This window comes from Doryrhamphus excisus, linkage group LG1 (genome assembly GCF_037039965.1).
Source record: "Doryrhamphus excisus strain RoL-2023G ecotype Guam linkage group LG1, RoL_Dexc_Guam_v1.1, whole genome shotgun sequence".
Classification (NCBI taxonomy): domain Eukaryota; kingdom Metazoa; phylum Chordata; class Actinopteri; order Syngnathiformes; family Syngnathidae; genus Doryrhamphus; species Doryrhamphus excisus.
Window position 1 is genome coordinate 6976977 of NC_136357.1, and position 22751 is coordinate 6999727.

General features: G+C 40.1%; 1 protein-coding gene across 2 annotated transcripts; it reads right to left on the reverse strand.

The window, feature by feature from the left end:
* Positions 1 to 529: 529 nt before the first annotated feature.
* On the reverse strand, positions 530 to 18468 carry ano5a (anoctamin 5a). 2 transcript variants are annotated; one of them, XM_078788879.1, is made up of 20 exons: positions 18123 to 18468; positions 17057 to 17103; positions 11565 to 11663; positions 10424 to 10492; positions 10053 to 10331; positions 9207 to 9323; positions 8958 to 9074; positions 8746 to 8879; positions 8538 to 8643; positions 8361 to 8421; positions 7494 to 7645; positions 6244 to 6318; positions 5800 to 6013; positions 5546 to 5724; positions 5376 to 5473; positions 5086 to 5216; positions 4054 to 4259; positions 3531 to 3721; positions 3321 to 3426; positions 530 to 1884 (listed from the first exon to the last, which is right to left on the reverse strand). In XM_078788879.1, the coding sequence occupies exons 1-20, from the start codon at positions 18184 to 18186 to the stop codon at positions 1717 to 1719; spliced, it is 2613 nt and encodes an 870-aa protein (XP_078645005.1). In that variant the 5' UTR covers positions 18187 to 18468; the 3' UTR covers positions 530 to 1716. The 2 variants fall into 2 exon arrangements, with proteins under 2 accessions (XP_078645005.1, XP_078645009.1); XM_078788883.1 differs by lacking the exons at positions 17057 to 17103; positions 18123 to 18468 and adding an exon at positions 12677 to 12840.
* Between the last annotated feature and the right edge of the window lie 4283 nt (positions 18469 to 22751).

The following is a 22751-nucleotide window of genomic DNA, read 5'->3' on the forward strand; positions in this document are numbered from 1 at the left end:
CTTTGCAGAGGCACAAGTCGGTCTTGTCATTGACCATTTGTGTAAGCATTCCGTTTTGACAAATGTATGCATTTTTAGGTCAAAATGATGCCCAATGGGTGACATTGTGGTTGTCAACAACCAAGTATTTGTAGTTATCTTAGCAAAGCCACACCTCAGTATTGAATCTCACACCTGCCCCTAATTGGTCTCTGCAGGCTGTTACAAGCCTGAGTCAATTATCTGTAATGTTCAGGGTGCAGATGTACATTTACCTTACGAAGTGGACGTCTGTGGATCAGCAACTATGGGTGTGGGAATATGGCGGCCCAATGCTCAGATTGGAGAAGTTAGTGAGCTCTTGCCAAGCTACCATGTGTTTGTGTGCCAGGTAAGAGGATGCCAACATATTTGGGAGTAAACCACACCCACTAGTGTGACAAAACACTGAATAGTAATTATCGTCCTCTTGGGCCATCTGTTGTGTGAATGTTCACGTGTAGCAATGTCCTCAACAAGAGTGGACAATGACAGTGCATCATTTGGGAGACTTGACAACTTGAACCAAACTTTATTGTCATAGATTTAGGAAGTGATGGAAAAATACAAAACCAAATGACTAAATTAGAAAAACAGAAAATAGGTAATTGGTAACAATATAAAAAGAAACAGGCAGATAATATGTTACCAGCAAACAAAAAATAAGACTTAAAATTGTAATATTATGTATACATAGCTTTATAAAATTAAATACCTTTCATAAGTAAAACATAACATGAACTTGTCACATTGCTGCTACAAAACACTTGGATGCTATGTTGTCATGACAACAGCAAGACCGGCATGCTTCACTCGGTTTTCTTCAAGTGCGTTGTGCGCATTCAAAAATAATTTAAAAAGCATTAATCTTTCCTTCCCTGTACATACACAGGTGATGTGTAATGTTTGTAATGTTAAGTTGAGAAGCAGCTGAGTAAAAGGGCGAGCAACTTTTTATTTGTCCTATTCATACAGAAACATTGCTGTGATTTTTTTTTTCTTTGGCGAAAAAAAATTGCATCCACACTGTGCCGGATTAGTTGCATCCTGACGGATCACTGGGTGAAAACGATGTAATAGAAAAACTGGCAATATTTGGGGATTTTTACACTGGAGTCATTCATACAAAGCACACATGACAGAGAAAACAGATATATCAAACTACATTTGAGATATAAATAAAGGCATCTGCTCAAAATAAATAGTCCTGAACTGCATTTTCTTCCTTACAGCACAATATGATTGTCAACCCTACAATTACAGCATAGAATAAACAGCCATGAATGCTAAAAAGGTTATATTCAAGTGTTGTAGGTTTCAGGATACTGAAAGCAGGACCTGGATGCTCCTTCATAAAGGCTTTGTGTGCCATATATGACACGCGACATACAACAAAAACGAGAATCAACATAGAAGAAAACAGGCACGTGCTCCCCCATTCTCAATAAATCTGAATATGGTGCAAAATGTATTTGATTTCAGGGGTTCGATTAAGGCAAAGTCAAATTAAAGTGTGAAGCAATACCATAAAATACAACATTGAACTTATTGACAATTTTTCAAATTTTATGAGCTACTGAATTTGGCGGGTTTTTATAAGCTGTAAACTAATCATCAATGACATAGTATCTAGCTGAGTGAGTAACTGGGCTAGAAACACCCTGACAGCACCTCATGTCGGGGCAGGGAGCCTGCAGGCTAGAGGGTGTTATCAGTTTGGCCGAGTTGCTTCCTCAGCTTCTCCACTTCGTAGCTGTGGAGGTACTCCTGGACCAGGTAGCGCTCCCTCTTCACTCGAATCTTCACATCGGCGGGCACGTCGGGAATCAGCCAGGCCACAATGAACTTGACCGAGAAGACGATATGCTGTAGAAGAAGAAGACACAGCTGGAGTTGAGACAGCTATATGAAATGAAGATGGAAGATTATATACTATAAAGATCCATCCACGATTCAATTCGAGAGGCGGGGTCCACCCTGGACTGGTCGCCAGCCAATCACAGGGCACATATAGACAAACAACCATTCACACTCACATTCATACCTATGGACAATTTGGAGTCGCCAATTAACCTAGCATGTTTTTGGAATGCGGGAGGAAACCGTAGTACCCGGAGAAAACCCACGCATGCACGGGGAGAACATGCAAACTCCACACAGAGATGGCCGAGGGTGGAATTGAACTCAGGTTTCCTAGTTGTGAGGCCAGCTGCTAACTACTCGTCCGCCATTCAATTCTCCATTTAATGTGGGAAGGAGCCCGAGTATCAGGAGAAAACCTACACATGCACAAGGAGAACGTGCAGAGTCCACACACAAGTTTGAAGTACAACCAGCCATATTTTGTGCAATTCAGCGGCCAGCAAAGCCTTCTCTGCTGGCCTAACCATTACCGGAAGGACTGATCTACATTTCAAACTTGTATGACTTTATATCCAACACTGTTGTCACTTTGTCGTGTTTTTTTTAGCTGCAGTGCTTCCAGTAGCATAAGTGTTATGTTATGTTGTGTTTTTTTCTTTTTTTTGAGATTCCATGTGTTGCCATAATCAATGTAATCTGCTCAAGGCCTTCAGAATTAGCTTCCTGGAAATCCCGGCAAGACTGACTGGTCACTATCACATATGCACCATTAGCAATGCGGCTGTTCAGACTATACCCACTAAATTAGAAAGTGGGGCCGGCAGTATTCCGGAAGTCATCGGGAAGGCTTGGGAGTGTGACCAATCATGCCGGAGTGGGTGTGCCTGGAGTCAGGCCATGGATGGAATAAAAAAAAACCAGACCATTTTGGAATAGGTGCAGATTCTGGAAAATCTAAAAAACTTTCTGTGCAAGGTAAACATGGAATGTGTGCTAGCACTTTCCAGGTAATTTGGTTGATATTTATAGTTGTTAATATGCTTGTTCTTGTTTCCAAGTCAGTAGAGATTGATTGATCGCATTGTTTTGGAGCGTGCCTACTATCTCTAGGTGGTGGCGCGAGGAGGTGTCACTACGGCAGAAAAATAGTTCTTCGTGTTAGCTGGTATAAAAGCAATGTCAGTAGCTGTAGCTTGGTTTATATATAGGTCAGTTATGTAAATAGAACATTTTTTGCATATTTTAGAGGGTTTTTTGGCCTTTATGGTCAAAATGTTGTCTCGTTATGTGCATTGTTAGCCCCTACACGATAGCTGTTTTTTTAGGTGTTTCTCTTTGTCTAGAACGCACAGCAAAGAGAAAGACAAATGTCATGTTTCACATAAGGATTGCGGATGATGAGTTGTTGCCAGTTGGACAGGTAGTAAGGACAGGTTTACCTCCATGACTATAATGAAAGCCATTTTGGCTGCCAAAATATGCCAGAAATGTAATGTATGCTGATACTCCTTCTCATGGCCAGGAGGATATCGGTAGTCCTGATACCTGCAAAATTGATTAACAGAGCATTAGCATTCAGTCAACTCTGAAGTCCCACAATAAAAATCAATAGCCATGGGATTACAAACAATGAAAAGATGAATACAAACCTGCAGCTATCGATGTTTGTAAACCATATGGGGTTCAAACTGCTGTCGGGCATGTTTTGTTGTTTAAAGTTTGCAATTTTGAAGACAGACAAGCTGTGATTGACGTAGCCTTTCAAACTCATATCATCAGAGTAACTATACATGAATACCATTCGTGGGATCATGTCAGAGGTGAAGGCCATAATGAATGCCTGCAAAACACGACAACAAGGACATAAGGAAAGCTATTTTTCTAATGGTCACCAAGCTCAGTATGTGCATGCGAGTAGTGTCATACTGGGCTGATACAGTAGCTCACTAAAGTGAGTACACGCCTAACATTTTTGGATTTTTCAATGTAAAGTCCCCTCAAAATAACTTAACACACACAGTCTGGCAACATACAGTGGGTGAGTACACCTCCATAGTGCCAGCTTTGCTGCACATGTACACAGACTACATTTCCTGCAAGTGTCATCTGTCCCATGAAAAGATATTTGCAGATCTAAAAAAAAAAAAAAAAAGGATCTAATCCACCACTCACATTGCTAACAACAGAGAGGATGGCGATCCCACAGAGGATTTCATCCCAAGCGCCAATACTGTGAACCTTGGCTGCCACGGGGCGTCTGAACTGAGTGGTGAGCTTCCAGGCATCCACTCTAATCTCAATGATGTTGTTCAAAAGTGCCAGCAGGGGGGCCAGAGGAAAGGAGGCCACAAACAGAGTGATGAAACCAAACTGGATCACTGGAGCACACAAAGAAAAAAAAGGGTGATTAAGGAAGGAATATCATAATCTACAGCAGTGGTTCCCAAAGTTTTTACAGTTGTGTACCGCTTCACAGATTTGACCTGAAGCCATGTACCTACTACACCTATACACATGAAAAGCATAATAAACCATTTCTCCAGCCCCTATGTCACCGGAAGGACACTTCCTCATTGTCACTACACAAACCTGAGATGCCTTCACAGATACTCGGAACATCACAACATCTTTCTCATGCATCTATGTGTTGTCTTAATGTACAGGAATACAAAACAACAACCAATGGATATCACTCACTTTGTAACTCTTAAAGCCAAAGTACAATTTGCTGCATTTAAATATGCTTGGAAATCCCACAAATACACTCAAACCTTGAATTCAACTTGAATGATGTGGTGTCATTTAATGCAACAGTGTGATTCAAATGTTGGACTACAAAAAAGGATCTGTTAATTTATACACATATATGTAATCATGTCCATTCATTTTCTATGCCGCTCACCCTGGACTGGTCGCCAGCCAATCACAGGGCACATATGGACGAACAACCAGTCACACTCACATTCATACCTATGGACAATTTGGAGTCGCCAATTAACCTAGCATGTTTTTGGAATGTGGGAGGAAACCATGCAAACTCCACACAGAGAAGCCAAGCAGAGAATCGAATCATGTCTTCCCGATCAGACCATTTATCTTTCAATAAAATACAGTAAAAATGGGTACATGGCCAAATAGTGCCCATACAAAACAGACTGAAACAGACTATTATCTAGTGGACTGATTATGGAATGGATAGGTTACCCATTTCAAGATACTCTTCAAAGAGTCCCAGTTGTTCAAAGACCTGCAGGTCAAAATCTTGCTCCCAGCGTGTGTACAAACTCTCTGGGTGTTTTTTGGCTCTTCTGCTGCTCCACCAATTCTTTAACCACCTGAAACACGCAGGGGGACAACAGAGTAGAGAGAGTATTTGATGTATGTTTATATTATATTATATTATTTTTTATAATATATTTTTTATATTTATATTATATTGTTTTTTCATATTGTTTTGAACACATCATCTGTGGCTGCGTTAACAGGGTACTTACGGGACCAGAGACTCCTGGATGTTGCCCCACACTTGTTTACCAGTCATCACTACAAACAGCTGGGTAGTTAACTCCATCAAACAGCCACCAGGCTCACACTGAATGCAAACAAAGTCATGAAATGTTAGAAACAAGAAACCATGTCCTCATTGTGCTGTTCTAGATCGTACCTCTTCATTCCGGAGTTTTCTCCCTTGACCAAACATGTAAACATAGTCTCCAGGATAGCCTACAAATTTGCCCTTAAAAAAAGCCACATAGAAGCATGAGGAGTAGTAGTTGACAAACTGGAAGAGGAACATCTTAAACGTCAGCTTGTTCTCATACTCCATGTGGGTCTTTGGGATTTCTGGTAGGTGGAAAAACATGATTTTATACACATAACAGGCTAACACCAAAGACTGAAAGTTGTTATGAGCCTCACCAAGGTCGGTCATCCAAACAGCCACTTTTTCATACATCATGTTGAGTACCATGATGATTATAAAGTTGATGCAGGAGGCAGTGACAGATGTCGCCAGCTGTGGGGTCACGATGGTACCATCTACATTTGTATCTTTCATGATACTGGCAAAGGCGGCGTATACTGCCAGACGGTACGCAATCACTCCAATGATGCAGCCAGTAACTAGAGCGAGCTTGGAGACAAGAGACATGACATGAAAAGATTGCAATTGCAGGACAAATGCAGCAAAAAAACGTAGTGAGTGTTGTTATGCATGACAACAACCATATACACAAACGTAAATGACAAGCTGAGCTTAGGTGTGACAATATATGAGCCGATATCACATGCAGGTCACATGATTAATGACAAAATGAACAAGAAATATAGTAAAATACATTTATCAATGATAATAATGCTCACCCAGAACAGGATAGTGACTCCAGACACAATTGTACGTGCAAGCTTACTTGTTATGGGTAAGTAAGGCTCCATTTCCTATAGCACAAGCAAGCAGAAGCGTACAAAAAAGTCAGTCAATCTATTGTTATAGCCTGAAGAGAAACTCCACAAGCTTCCTTTCATGGCCATTCACTTTAGATTTGAGGCAGGCCTACATTGTACAGCAGGCAGGTATTTAAATCTGGGCCCAATTATAAAGACATATATGGTAATAAAGCATGAAAGAAACTTGTGACTGTCTTTCCAGAAACATCCACCATATTTACACAGACTACAACACAAGAGCACCTTTTCCAAGCTAAACTTAACACCACCCTTACCCAGAATAATACAGTGATCCAGCATAGAAATAATATCCCAATTAGATCTGTAGTAGTCCTGTCAAGGGCCCACTCTGTTTCCTACACGTGGATAGGAAGTGGTCAAAGGAAATTAAAGCACCACATTACATCAATGGCACTGTAAGTAAAATAGTAAAATAGTAGTGGGTTTGCAAAGACTTAAGAGATATCGTTTATGTGTATGCATGCAACAACTTCCATTTTATTTCGGCATATAACATTATGGAACACACATTTTGCACACCTAACCTTTATTAATACTTCTCTCTACACAGCCTTTTGACTTATATCATATAGCTGTCAGGGCCAGCAAAGCCTTATCTGCTATCAGAAGAACTGACTTAACATTAACAACTTAAATTCTTCCATTTGTTCAATGAAATAGTATTCATGTATTCCCAACCATCTATTATCTTCATTTCGTAGCGTCTTTTGGCGGTGCTGCTTAGATTAGAGCTGCAATAATTAATCGATTAATCGTTCGGCACTTCCAGACCACTGCTTACGCGCGGTACACCTGACCGTAAAACACAAACACTGCTGGAAATACTTTCCAATTACTAGATTTTGAGAATTGCAAAACTTGCCACTCAAGTTTCCACAGCATTGCCCACTCTAAAGAGTCAACTCTCAAAACTATATAATATTAATCGCGCATAAAAAAAATACCACCGTCATGAATGTTAACTTTGACAGCCCTACTCTTTACAGAACATTTTCAACAACTTATTTGAATTGGATCATGTATCTTGACAACTATAGCCTACACAATTAGCACATTTGACCCACATTTGGTTAAGGTTTCACTATATTCACACTGCTAGGACAACACATTTATATCACAAAAATATTTCATGAGCACATTAACACCTGAGTGATGAGATTAATCTGGCGCAAGGTGCAGTGGTTCTCATACTCCGGACGGAGCTGCTGTTGTTGTTGCGCTTCCTCAAAGTCCACTAGATCCCACTCGTACTCTAGACGGGACTGACGCCGCTTCCAAAATTCCAAGAACAATGTCACTGCACAGAGTACATTAGATTTGTCAATACCAAAATAATGAATAATTAATCTGTGTTTCTACCACTAATCCTCATGAGGGTCGTGGGGGTGCTGGAGCCTATCCCAGCTGTCTTTGGGCGAGAGGCGGGGTACAACCTGGACTGGTCCCCAGCCAATCACAGGGCACATATAGACAAACAACCATTCACACTCACATTCATACCTATGGACAATTTGGAGTGGCCAATTAACCTAGCATGTTTTTGGAATGTGGAAGGAAACCGGAGTACCCGGAGAAAACTCACGCATCTCTTCACACAAGAGATGGCCGAGGGTGGAATTGAACTTGGGTGCCCTAGCTGTGAGGCCTGCACGTGAACCACTTATACACCATGCAGCCCGCATCAGAGTTTTTTCAAGAAAACATTCAGTTTTGATATAACTATTTCAAAAGGTTATAGTTTACTGTAAAATGAGTCAACACAATCAATAGTAAACATAACATTTCTGACATAGATTAGGGGTTTTCACATAGTAATTTCACATAGTATCAAGCCACTGAGCCTACCAGTGGAAGTCCACCACATGATTTAAAAACTATCATGTATCTACACTACATTACCGCACAGTACATGTCTTATTCAACTTTAGCGTCAGTCTATCATAAGTACCACTAGGTGGTGCCCCAGCTCAGAAAATGCACCACCAGATTGTCCTGATATTTGATTCACTCACCCCAAATCCCCATGAATATGGCAAAAAACACAGTTGCGGGATTGTCAAACAGGTGCGCTTGCTGAAAGAAAATACATTTCAGAATTATTTGTGAGTGAATGAACTGATTATTGACATAAAAGTGTTGCATACTTTTATGTAGCACCAATTTGAGCATGAACGTAAACAATGTCTCACCCATGTGGAGGTGCAGGTAACGTTGAGCTTCCAGTAAGTACATTTTTCATCACACAGCGGACACATCACCATCTCACCTCCGATTCCCTCATTGCAGATTTCCTTTCTAAGTAAAATTTGCACTTTTTTAAATTAAACAGGTCAAGTCACAAGCACTGTTATTAATAACAAAGCTTTATCTTTGTAATAAATTATGTTGAAAACTCACCTCCACTCATTCTTCTCAATTGTGGAGAATCCGTACAAGAAACACAATGTTCCCACAAATGCAGCGATGAATAACATCTCAGTGTAGAACCCCAGCCAGGCAAAATAAATGCCAATCTTCTCACCATAGTACTTCCTGTAGAAACAAATTGAACAATGTTGTCAACCAAAAATGACAATTTGTCAAATATTGATATTGTGCGCTGCATTATCCCTGATGAGGTTGAGGGGCTGCTCTTTGAAGAAACACAAGAATCCGGCCCAGTGTGTGTAGAGTGCGTATCTTTGGCTTTCGCAATCAGGATCGTGAGATTTTGTCCAGTATCTGCACTGCACACATACAAATGGCACTTCAGATTCATCATTGGTTTCAACAATATTATGATTTTACTTTGCTGTAAGAAGATATTCCAATGAAGCTTTAATATGTGTCAAAAAATCAAAAACTCCACTCCATCTTACATCGTGTAATGGGAAGGCACCAGTGTATGTGCCGTTGTTAAGCAGCCTCTTGATGCCCCTTTTGTCTTTCTCACTTTCATCCATCACATAAGAACATCGAGAGAGGATGTAGTACACCTTGGCAGAAAGAAACAGATTTAAGAAAAGCACTCTAGTCATATGCATTTAAAATAAAAAGAATTTTGTCCCTCGCTTATCGCAATTAATTGCTTCACAATAAGTGACTCTTCAATATTAATTATGGCATAGAAAATCTGCTTACAATCTTCTAATTTTGGTTTTGAACATTATTGGAGCCTCTGGACATGAAATATCGGCCTCATAGTCATCTTTATTAATACATTTGTACTCCACAATATCCATCCATCTTGTGTTTATCTGAGGTCGGGTCAAGGGGGGCAGCAACATAAGCAGGGAAGCCTCGACTTCCCTCTCCTCGACTATGTCATCCAGCTACTCCCAAGGTGTTCCCAGGCCAGTTGAGAGACATAGACTATAGACTACATTTGCATGCAGTCAAAAAACCCTATCATAACCGGAATATTAGCAATAACCCGGTTGCGCACGTCCATGCAAACACCAAAAACCACTTTGGTCACTTGGGACGAGATATCCCCAACCCGGAGATATGTCCAAATGTCCAAATCATGTGATCTCAATATCCAGTATTCCCTCTACAGACTCCAAAGGGTGAGTATTGTGAATTGCAGTTAAGCACAAACAACAGGCAGGACCCGACACCTTGTCATTTTAAACCCAATGGACAGCCTTGTTGGGCTGTTATGTTTTGTTTTGGGGTTTTTTTATCATTGAAAGGTCTCAAAGAAGATTTAAAAACATTCTTACTATCCTGTTGCGTGTGGAAGGATTAAAGAACGTGTCTCTGTCATCAACGAGGTAGAAGTCAGACTTGCTCTTGTCGAAGGAAGCAGTGTAGAAGTCAGGGTCAGGATGCATGATATGCTTCGGAAGACGAAAAGGGTTGACCAGCCATCTCCACTCATTTTGGGTTGGGATGTCAATGGCCTTGAAAGGGACCTTGATCTTCAACAAATCTGCGTAGGTGGTCAACACTTCCCATGGGGCGTGGATCTTCACAAAGTAAGTCAATCCATCCTGTGCTTCCTGATTTTATGACAAAATATGATATACATGTGTATCAGTATTTCTATTCTATTCTGAGACACAAGCACATTAATGACCACACTTGCTCTTACAGATTTATCCTCCACCTCCAGCTCCAAGCCAAGTTTCCGGAGGTTGGCCTGGAAAACCTCCCTCTTGTCCTTTAGGAAAAAAAAAGGTTACAGTGCATACATACAAATGTTCACCCTTAGAACATATTACAAGGAAGAACGTCACAATGCCCATAATTCATAAACAAATATATAGGGAAAATATTGAGCAATGGAGGGATCAAAAAATAGATTTTAGTATAATTCTGAATCAATTTAAAATGTTACTGTAAGAATTGTTGTCTAAATGACATTTTTCAAGCCATTTACCTGCTTGTTCGCTGTGTGTACTATTTGTTAGGTAACTACTTCCATAGGGTTTTCTTCAGCAAGAGGGGAGGATACGGTATGTCGCTAATATTAGCATTAGCATTAGCAGTACCAAAAAGAGCGTGTCCCATTACATGTAGTGATAAGCTGTCTTTTAATAATAATAATAAATTTTATTTGTATAGCTCTTTTCAGAGTACTCAAAGACGCTTTACAGTGGAGAAAAAACATAAAAAAATAAAATAACAAAAATAAAAATACAAAAATACAAAATAAAAACACAAAAAATACAAATCAAATAACTTAATAACAATATGTATTTTAATTGAAGTACGTGGATGGAATTTGTGCCCAATAGTCACAAATACGACGAGTGCGCCTGAATGCCTCACTGCACCAGGAGAACGGAGCATGATGATGTTCATTGCTGTGTGCATCACATAAAGAAATAAGTTGGATGATTATTTTGTACATTAAGAGTATTTGTGGTGTTCCAAGGGCGGGGTTTGGGCATTGTGGCTCAGTTGGTGGAGTGGTTGTCTCCCAACCTGAATGTTGGGAATTGGAGCCTTTGTCCTACCGTGATCATGTCAAAGTATCCTTGGTCGAGATACTGAACTCCCAGTTGTTCCTGATGCTATGTCATCAGTAGGTAAATATGCTAACAGTGTCAAAAGTGTTTTGAGTGCCTTGGAGGTGGAAAAGCGAAAGTGAAAGACCATTTACCATGGCGGAGTTCCCCACAAAATTAGGTTTTACCTTTATAGTTGTTTTTATGTACTCTTTTATGTACTTTTTATTCTACTTTGGATACTGCTAAATTTGAACAAAGAACAGGTATGTTGTTTCTTACCGTTTTCTTTTCATCTTCAGTGTAAGACAAGACGAAATCAATCCTGCGCACTCCATCACGAAAGTATATTGAGTCTTTGCTCTGCTCTTGTTTGTTAATCTAAACCAAAAAAAAGAGTACAATGTCACAACATGCACAACACACACAGGATGAGCAGATCATTGGGTGCAATCAACCCCATAGACAGTGTCAGTAAAAAGTCAGTGTACTTTGAAATATTAATTAAGGCAAAGTCAGCTAACATATACAGTGTGTCAATCCAGTATCAATCTCAGCCGGTTAGTCTTCTCATATAACAAAATTTCCTGGAGGAATAATAAGCATAATAAGGCATCAATCAACTGCAACACACACTTCTTTATTGTAACAAAAAGGAAAAAATATTACAAAGAAAAAAGTAAAAAAAAAACAAACAAGTCAACACTGCCACCTTGTGGCATCTGCCACCTTGATATCTGTCATTTAGAAAAACGCTATCTTGCAGGTCGAGAGCAGCTAGTAGTCTATCAGACTGTGAAGCCATGGTATCGAAACTGTGAATAATACACGTAATGTGGAAGTGGCAGATGAGCTGGATTGGAGGCGCACATTAAGTGTTTACGCACACTATAAAGATTGCGATGCTACCTGCACTTGGCATTGACTCAGTCGGGACGTGTGACTGTTTTTCCATTGGAGTTCAAAAGCTGCTGTTGTGTTAATGCCCAAGCAGCTACATTTCTTCAAAGTTACTAGATTTTTGCAAGATATGGACAATTTGGAGTCGTTAATTAATACTATGGAATACAAAAGCTATGCAGAATCATTTACAGTGGAGTATCCAGCAGTCATGTGCATCAGCAAGCGTCAGTCCTGCAGTGATTTGCAGGGAGGAAACAAACTAGCAAAGGAATGCTTCAAGTGAGGACAGAAAAGCATGTCTTGCCAGCAGCCGATGCTGCTTGTTCATGCGGCTAAACATAACCATGCACCACTTGCACTACTAAACATCACAGCAGCTACATTTAGCTACAATTACAATAGCCACCACAACCACCACCACATTTCATCACAAGAAAAGAAATGTTGGCCCTGTCTGCCTGTACACTGTGATGAGAGGAAAAGCACTTTACCTTCATGGCCACCTCCCTTCATGGCTAGGATGCATCAGCAAAAAAAACCCCGACTTCCTGATCCACCACACCCTGCCTTTCTGCAAGGAGCCCTTAAAGCATTTCTACCTTCAACTCTCCCTGCACAAGACCAACTCCATGCATTTGCTGCACCTCCTGGGACGAGCCCTTACACTCTCAGAGGTCCCGCAAAATGTTCAGGTGAAGGGGGGAAGAGAACAGAGTGTCTTAATAACGGATCCCCCCCCCCAAGATGATGTCATCAAATTGATGGGAAATAGTAGCTGCTAGCAAGGTCGTGCAATAACAGCCACGACTATCTGCACTGCATGGCAGCAGCCTGCAAAACAAGCACTTAAAGCTAAGCTGAAATTACATTATGGATAATGTACTTTGAAGACTGACATGTTGAAGCTCTTTAGTCTGAGTCTAAAAGCAATCTAATGACTGCAGACAATTCCTGTAGACAAAAAGAAAAATTGCTAGTGAAGTTATTTAACCTTTTAACAGTCTTAAACGCCTAAATTTCCACATTAACATCTGGACTGGATCCTTGCGAGGGCGGTGGCCTTCCTTAACCGGGCTTTCCAGAAACTCTAATTTGCTGTGATTACAGATCAGCCTTAAAAAATTAGTGCATGTCTTTGTGCTGCGCTAAGCTGCTCGAGTTCTGTCCATCCACCACTAACCTCAAACTACTGGGTGATGTCTTGTTTCCTTTCTGGTCCGGTTTATGTTAGGGCACATGTAAGACATGGTGTAACACTACAAACTAGTAGTTTGAAAGGGATGCGCAAAACGTAACATTTTAGAGGAATAAGCCTGGAAACATTTCAATAAATTATACTCAATTAGACAAATTGACGTTTTTGTCTCCAAACGTGCTATACTTTATATGCCTAAAGAATTGGGGCGACATGCTTCTGGCAGCATTTTTCAAACAACAAAAGTTAAAACAACTAAATTTGTCAAGCAGAATACAAACACGCACACACAAGCCAATATCAAGTAGTAAATTCTAATTATGCTGCAACACCTCCTCAATGAGGCATATCATTATTAGTGACAACAAAGCAGTTTAATGAGCTCTCAAGATACATGAGTTAAAAAAATATGCTCAATCAGCTAGGGGTGTCTGGGAATAGTCGACCGTTTCATGATTCAGTTTGAAGGAGTCTGATTTGGCTATCAATCTCAGTCAATACATATCAAAATGTCAAGTGATTAATATTTTGCTGCCGAGCTTACATTATTATTTTTGATTTTTTTACAAATAATACGCTAGGAGACCCAGTTTCGATTCCCCGCTCGGGCTTCTCTCTGTGGAGTTTGCATGTTCTCCCAATGCGTGCATGTATGGTTTTTCTCTGGGTACTCCGGTTTCCTCCCACATTCCAAAAACATGTTAGGTTAACTGGTGACTCCAAATTATCCATAGGTATGAATGTGAGTGTGAATGGTTGTTTGTCAATATGTGCCCTGTGATTGGCTGGCCACCAGTCCAGGGTGTACTCCGCCTCTCGCCTGAAGACAGCTGGGATAGGCTCCAGCATACCCCCTATTGAGGGTAAGCGGTGTAGAAAATGGATGGATGATGTCTGATAAACAACCAATTGTGATACAAAATATTGACAACAGCCAACATCATTGGCTCATCATTGAATATTATTAAAATAGGTTGTTTCAACAACATCATTATATATCCCGACAGTAAATTTTAGGCCAAGTAGTCCCTATTCTATATGCAATTATCTGATGTGTGCCGACAGCGACTGTGTTCTGGGGGTTTGTTTGTCTAGTTTCTATGTCAGTGAATAATTTAAGGTACTGTTGTTGCTCACCAAACATGTTTTTTTGCTTATATGAACGTTTTAGCCTCTTTTTTTGGGAGGTGAAAAAAGTTATAAACACGATCTGTTTCTCGAGATCGTCGACTCAGATTCGACTATGAAAACCCGTTCCATCCAAATATGCACATTTACGGTATTTGGACTGTGACAGAAAGCTTAACATTCTATCCATCTCAACATTAAAGGCTAGTAGGCAGCAAACGGGACAGTACGTATTAAGTTGCATCACATCACAAGCTTGCTTTTTACATGCCATACCCTTGAACGAAACTTCAGGAACAGCGCTCGCTTTCTTGCGAACTGTGGAAGGGACAGTGAGAGTGAGCCTTACAGTAGTCCTATAATTTTTGCTTTGTACAGAAAACCACTCGAGATCAATGCCATGACCAACATGTAATAAAACATGCTCAAGTCAAAAAGCAACACTTCAAATCAAACAAGCAACTACTGTGTAGTTAAGGCATGTCGGTGTGTTGCTCAGTTCAAAAATACTAGCATGGATGCAGCACACATCATGGACAGAGACACAGTATGAACCCGTGTCTTAGACTGGTGTCTTACCCCAGTCAAAGAACTGATTTGTTCAAAGGTGTGAGGATCCATCTCAGAACCGTCGCTACGGTCAGACGAGGCCAGTGAGGCCATGCTGGTGTTGAGAGACTCACAGGTCTCCACACACACGTCATGAGACTTTAAAAAGGGGGGTAAGAGGACACATGATGTATTTTTATACAAAAAAAACTCTAATTAAAAACCCAGAGAACGTTGCAAAAAAAGCCATGAAAGGCAGCATATGGCCAAAACTGTATGATTTCACACGTCAAACTCCATCCAAGATAGATGATTTACGTAGATGTGTCTGGTCATCTTGTCTTTCTGCTTCTCCCATCAGGTTGCGTCGCCAGTGAGTCATGCTGTTCAATCTGGTCGGTGTCTTCGTACAGACCATCTTTCATTTAAAAATGTATTATTTATCATTGAAGATATTTGCAAAAAAAATTTGCTCTAAAGTTTCCTATTTTGTATTGTTTCCTAACTCTGCCAAATATTATCCGAACTGAACCAAAAACCCAGGCATGTAACGAACCATGATTATTATAGTATTAGACTCCTCTTTTCAGGCTCAACAGTCAAATGACATATTTTGTCCATTTTCTGATAAAATGGCCACCAAAACAGTTTTAAAAACTGCAACGAGGGAGGGAAAGACATAGGAATTATGCTAGAAAAGAAGAACGATGACAGTACCCGTTGGGGGCTGTAAATAGTGTCATATTTGGCTTTACATGGTTACATTTTTCAAATACAATACAATATTTTGAGATAGTTACACATGCTACACATACTGTGATGCCCAAATATTGTTGAATCAATATAAGATCAATACAAGTGTGTAAATAGTAAATATGTAAATAGTAGGGCTGCAAATAATTATTTTCTTCGTTCATTTGAATATTGACATTTTGAATAATCGTGGAATTAGGCCCTAGCCCAGGGATCTCAAACCTTTTTTCTCCGTCAAGTTACTTTTACAAAATGTAAATGGCGAAAGCTACCGGTATAGTCGTCCCTCGCAAAATCGTAGTGTGAAAATCACTCCCTCATTAACAAATGTTCACTGTTTCATGGTTGAAAAATATTGAAAGATAAGTCATATAGTATTCTGGTCACAAGGCATCAGTAATGTTACATTGATGAGACATCACCTAACATTACTTTAGTTTGAAGGCATGGATGCAGAGTCTGACATGCCGCAGTTAAAAAAAAAAAGTGCTCCTCCCATTTCGTGTGGAAGTGGTACATTTTTGTACTTTTGTTTGTCCTTCCTCCTCACTCAGTTTCAAACCCATTCTTAACTTTGTCGTCTAACAAGATAGACATAATGGCAACAACTGAGTGAAGTTGTTCAATTACACTTGAAAATGTTAACACGTAAAAAAAGGCAATAAGTTTGACAGGGGAGTGATCAAACACACTGGCGTCGATTGGCGTAGCTTTCAAACTGAAGCCATCAAGGATTTACAGACTAGTTTTGATTCTTGCGGCAATGTTTTTTTATGGAAAATGTACAATTCTGATGGGTGACCGATTGACCACAGCATCCCTAAAAACAACGATTAATCAAATATCAAAACAGATGTCAACTAATTGGATCATTGATGAATCACAGATTCATCAAGTCATCATTGCAGCTCTACTTCAGTCACAAGTATTGGGGCGCATACTGAAAGTGAAAACAAAGGAACTAAGGATTTTTGTCCATTAATCAAGGCGAACCTGTTTGGTCGATTGGTGCCATGTCATCTCAAGGTGTTTAAATTCCACTCCAAACTCATCCAATCATGTATTTATGGACAAAAAAATGGCTTGACCCCCAACTTTTTCCACAAAGTTGGAAGCATACGATGGTGAAAAATGTATTCATTTTAAGTATTAAGTATTGCCAATTCCTAACTGATTAACGCATACTGTAAACTGATATGTCTCAATACGTTTGTTATTTTACTATGAAGTTGTATGAAGTCTTTACCCCTGGTTCTCGTTGGAAGGGTTCTGTGTTGTAGCCAGGCACACCATCTGCAAGACAGTAACATGAGACACACAAAAAATAGAAATGTCAGACACAGTGTTAAAAGAATATTTTTTCACCAGCGTGAAAGAAGAATAAGACGAGCATAAAGAATATAAGCGGCAGGTCAACGCAATTGAAGTGGAGCTGTAGGTGATAATAACGTGAATGGAGCAGCCAATGTTGTGGTCTATATTTGGACTAGAGTTGGGGGGCAGGGCTTCTCTCGGTTATGGGGTCATGCAGTCACTCAGAAGCAAAGTGAGGGAAAAGGACAGGCGGTCAAAGATGACTGTGGGATTTAACAAATTGAATATATGACGAGTCATCTTACATGTGAACTATAAGAATTGGAACTTGACAATGTTTTACAATGCACATATGTTTTACAATGCACATATATGTGGAACTGGAGTTTGTTAACACTTATTTTGATGTGGGTTGCTGCCATTTGAGTTAGTTTTTCAAAACAATTTAGCCTATTTCTGCATTTGGCACAAAGCCTTAACAGCATGCAAGCATCTCTCTAGTCTTTCCTCAACAGAAGGCAGTTGAGAGTGAAAATACCACAAAGCTGTTTCATTTTCTTTCTTTTTTTTCTAACCACATTTACCCAGCAATGTCGTACAAGCAACTGCAAAGCATGCATTTGTACAAATAAGCACAACAACAGGAAGCCATGTTTACAGATGCTACACCTGCTTTTGGACATGAGTTATTGCAGCAAATATGCTTTTATTTTCCATTTCAGTTTTTCAAGTACAGATTTAGACAGCATTCCATACGATTAATGGAGCTCAAATAAAGCCTGAACCAAGTAGTGGCTATTATAAAACGATGACGGAAGTGCCTGATATTGTTTCCAGTCAGATGAGACTAGCTGGCTATGGGTGGTTGGTGAAGGTGGATTTAAAGTTGGTCAAACACTGAAGACTAGAATATAGTTTAAAATATAATTTGTAGAAATTGTAGAAAAAGTCATCCCCCTATGCTAACAAACAAAGTGCTAAATGTTTAATTAACTCACCAGAGCCTGATGGGCTCATCTCAATCAAGCTGGACCCTCCGGAGCTGCCAGGAAATAGCATCATTTTGCTTCCCTTGCCAGTTAAACAATGACGCAGTAAATCCACTGGCTGTCCCAAGCCCCACGACCTCCTCTCCCGCCGTCACTCGAGGTCCCTCTCCCTCCTTGTGTGGTGTCTTGGGTGACTCTGCCGCCTTCCTTAGTGGGGGCCCCCTCACCCAGTGACCGCCGTCTGCTAACTTCCGTGCCCCCACAGCACAGAGGGACGTCAGATAGGGGAGTGGCGCCCAGAAACAACTTAAAAGCAGCCCCGGATGGGAAACTTGGGATTTAGATATGACAGATAAAGGTGCACATCTTGCATAAAACTACTCTATATTCCACTTGTTAAAGAGTTTGGTTGTACTTGCAACCCCCACTAAATCACGTTTTTATTTGGACGAGTTGTATATTTCGTTGTTTTTGTGTAATGACTCACTTTATGACATATTGCATTATTCAAAGTTGTTACGTCCTATTTCGCGGACACTACGTAATGTATCGCCATGACTAAACAACACATGTCACTCCAGCGTAAAGATACTACAATACTGCTAATTTTCTTATCGATACGATACCAGCTACATGCAGGGTTAGTATTGTCGATGTCGATAACGTTTACTATTGTAAACATTGTTTACATAAAAAAAAGCTAATATTGCAAAATTACTAAACTAAAGCAAAAGCTATCATTAGCTTCAAGTTATTTTCTTTCCCCTCCAAAGCTAGCTAGTGTTGCATAAATATAATACATTTGAACAACAAAACAAAAAATACATATTTGTGAAAATAAACAGAAAATAACTGAGAAATATCCATCTTATCACTGTTTTCTCAATCCGATACAGATACTAACCTGGTAACGGTGATGTATCGATTTGTTTACAGATCAATCGTCTCCTGTTTGTGCTAATACATGCAGTATACTCATTCATTCATTTTCTAATAAATATATTCTGTATATACAACGTATACAGTAGATGCAGTGTTGTGCATGAACAAGTTCAAAATAAGACATTCATTGAAGACTTTTATTTTTATAAGAAGGTGCTACTGATGCTAGTCCATGCATTTGTCACGTTGTTGATTGTTGCCAGCATGTAAAGCCCTTTATATAAATAAACTTGACTTGATTAAGAAGGTTTGTATGCAATGTACTTGTAAATAAACAACTTAGAACACGAAGCATTGCTCATACTAGCATAACAATCCAGCCATTCTTAAAGGGAACCTATTATGATCATTTTCGACACTTTGTATTGAGTTGTGGACTCCTATAGAGCGGCTACACACGTTAAACCACACACAAAGCTTTCTAGATCTTCCAGATTCTGCACCTCTTTCTGCAGTATTTCCATTGACTTCCTGCTTACGATCCAAAAGTCTGTTTAATTTACTTTATACCTGGGCCCTTCTCTAGGTACGCCCCTTCCGCTGTGATTGGTCACGCTCCCAAGCGCTCCCGAGGACTTCCGGATATGTAGCTACATATTTACCAATTGATGTCAATGCATGAAACACTCTACTTTGTTGTGGCTTTTGTTTCTTACTATATATTCAGTATTGTTCTACAATCCCACTAGCACTATACATAATTGTAAACAGTCAACAGTTTTACATGGTGATGGATGTTTTCTTTTAAAAACAAGGTCAGTCAGTCTCACTTTTCACCTAAAACATGAAATGAACTGAAATTAGAAGTGCTTCAAAATTTAAATGGTGAACTATGAAAATAAACTGTTCATATTTATACTTTGTGAACTGAACTGAATGAGTTCATGAGAACTATGAGCTTGCAAAACACTGCAACGCTACAAACGCTGGAAACAAATGTATTTTTCTTGAAAGTGTTAATATAATTCTAATAAAATCTCTGCTTTGACACACTGGTTTTGTTCAATTTTACAATCATATTGTTAGATTTTATTTTGTGACTTTTACAGCATGCAGTTTATACTGTTTGAACAACTTAATGAAAATACTCTAGTTTCAGCGGCTTTTCATGTGTTATTGTAATCACTCCTATATCAACATTGTTGTTCATTTAGTAATGCAATGGTGTAATTGGTTTATCATCATTCATCCTCTAGTGGCTTTTGTAGCTGCATAATGCTCCATGTCAAACAAACCACATCATCAAAAAGTGATTTAATGAACATAACCTCAGCATTAGCTTCAAATGGCCTGTATGAACAGCTTAGTGATTAATTTCATTGAATACACCACTATGTTGACTTCTTTTCCACTATGATTCCCACTCTGCATTCCGTCCTCCAGTTTAGGAAAGTCACTCCCTCCAACCTCCCCTTCTCCTGCCATCACCCACGTGTTTTCTTTTGGTTTAAATTTAGAGTCAGGGCCCTCTTGTCGTCTCTTTATGTGGCTTCCACAGTCCCGTATTTGTGTAATTAAGCTGGCCTTCTCTGATGGGTGTGTCAGCATTCCCAGAAATATAGCCACTCATTTTCTTCACCACTTTTTCTTAAGTCTCATATTGTCCGTTCTCAACATATGGGTCTTCTTGGGTGTGCACTGCCAGGGTCTAATGGCTGTCACTAATAACAAGGCAAGGAGGACCACCTGTTTGAAGAAAAAAAAGGGGAGCGTGTAATATGGTGCATGTACAGTATGACAGTAAAGGAAAAACTCCTGATAATGTTAAAGTGTTATGTAGTGCAAGTTTGCTTGGACATTCTTAAAGCAAGTGGGAAAGTCATGTTTAACTGCAGATGCATTATATGTACACAACTAGTTGCCATAACTTTTTTTACGAGTAGTAGATAAAATAAATAGTATAATTAGATATTAGTAGATATAATAAATAGTATAATAAAATAAAATCTGAAAATTATCTGGTAGGGTTCCAAATTTAATTAATTCTTCAATCATATTTCTTTTTGTTAAAAACAACACTGATTATGTACACTTAATTAACTTACCGTCAATATCTAAAATTGTTGATATTGAGCGCCATGCCATGTTGTTCTTGGCAAACTGGTGTTTTGGGTCATTCATTCTTTTATTTTTTACCGCTTATCCTCACGAGGGTTGCGGCTGTGCTGGAGCCTATCCCAGCTGTCTTCAGGCGAGAGGCAGAGTACACCCTGGACTGGTCACCAGCCAATCACATTGCAAACAAGCATTCACACTTACATATATACCTATGGACAATTTTGGGTAATGTAAAATGTTAAATTAATCCACATCAAAGATGAATCATTCGTCATGCATCGTCTTCATTGCAGTGAGTACTGGTTACATAACACAGGGTCTTTGAAGCTATTATTTTGTTAAAAAGCAGAATTTTATTTTGACACCAGTGTTTCTCCTACGAGGATGCTGTTGTATTTACATGTCAACGCATCAAAAATAGCGTTGTGACGTGTAAAAACATGACATGCGTCAGACGTGTGTGTGTGTCGGCTGGTGTGAATTGCCAGACTGCTTAAATTAGAAGCCATTTGAAAGCGTATGACACGCTGCTACGCTCGTGCGACGTTACAAGTCTGATTCAAGGTGGCTTTCAAGGTGTTTTTTGTGACTACACTGGACAGAGGAGGCTTGAGTCTTTGTGGGCAGTTTGGCCCAGTTCTTTGTTTGGCATTGGACAGATGACAGGTTTCCCATCTGCGACGTCCTGAAGGGTGCCAAACGGTGGTCTCCATGAGAGAAAGATGTCATTGTTGGTCACATTCTGGAGCAATTCTAACCCTTCTACATAGTTACACTCTAGCTGGCCCCAATTGAACTGTGTCCCCTTCTGGCTCTGCACTGAATCTCGTTTCTCAGTTTAAAGAGAGTTGGCTTCAATCATTTCAGCCACTGATTGTCCTTCTCCAGTGACTGCACTCCATTTCCTGACCATGGGATCCTTAGGCAGCCAACAGTTCGATGTCCAACCTGACCACAAAGAAAGCAGTGAAAGTTTTCCCTGCTGTTTAAGGACTGCGGACAACGCCATTCGTGTCAGCTCTTGTTTGTATACTGATGGAGCTTGGTTGAAGGTCTCTTTGTGTCTCACTTTCGGGTTTGGTGGGGGCTTTAGTCAGGTGTCAGTGCAGATACTGGTGCAGTCAGTTCTGTTATTGCTGTCTGATTAGACTGGATGTCTTGACTCACCAGAGCACCAGAGCTGGCAAGACCAGCCCTACCCACAACCACTTATCCACCCTGCTAAGACTAAAACATTTGCCAACCCCAGACCTCCAGCACAGCACCCTCACCCATAAGGAGAACCTGGACAGCTCTAAGTGGAACATCACCCCACTCCCAAATCGGCCACACCTGAACTGCTTCCCCCCAACCCACTCTGCATCCATTCCAGCTCAGCCACCCAAAGGGAGAGAGGAAGTGGAAAATGGGGACGACAACCTTAAGCTCACCCACTCCAATGCATCACGCATCCGAGAACCCCCACCCATCCGCACTCTTGGCACCCCACCCAGGCAAACCCGAGAGAATGAGGTCCCACTCCCGAAGCCGGTCCGCAATAACACCCCGGAATGACCCCCACTATTTGAGGGTTTGGGTTTTGCCGCAGTTTCCTGCTGCATGTGTTTCAGGCTTTTTTTGTGTTTTGGAGCATTTTGA

What these genes read in the sequence shown, in the direction of transcription:
- ano5a (XM_078788879.1), bottom strand. Translation starts at nt 18,186, where the DNA reads ATGATGCTATTTCCTGGCAGCTCCGGAGGGTCCAGCTTGATTGAGATG. An exon ending in CATATTCATGGGGATTTGGG is followed by an intron (nt 7,646 to 8,360) that starts GTGAGTGAATCA and finishes TACTCTGTGCAG; the next exon opens with TGACATTGTTCTTGGAATTT. An exon ending in CTTTCATTATAGTCATGGAG is followed by an intron (nt 1,885 to 3,320) that starts GTAAACCTGTCC and finishes CTTCTTCTACAG; the next exon opens with CATATCGTCTTCTCGGTCAA.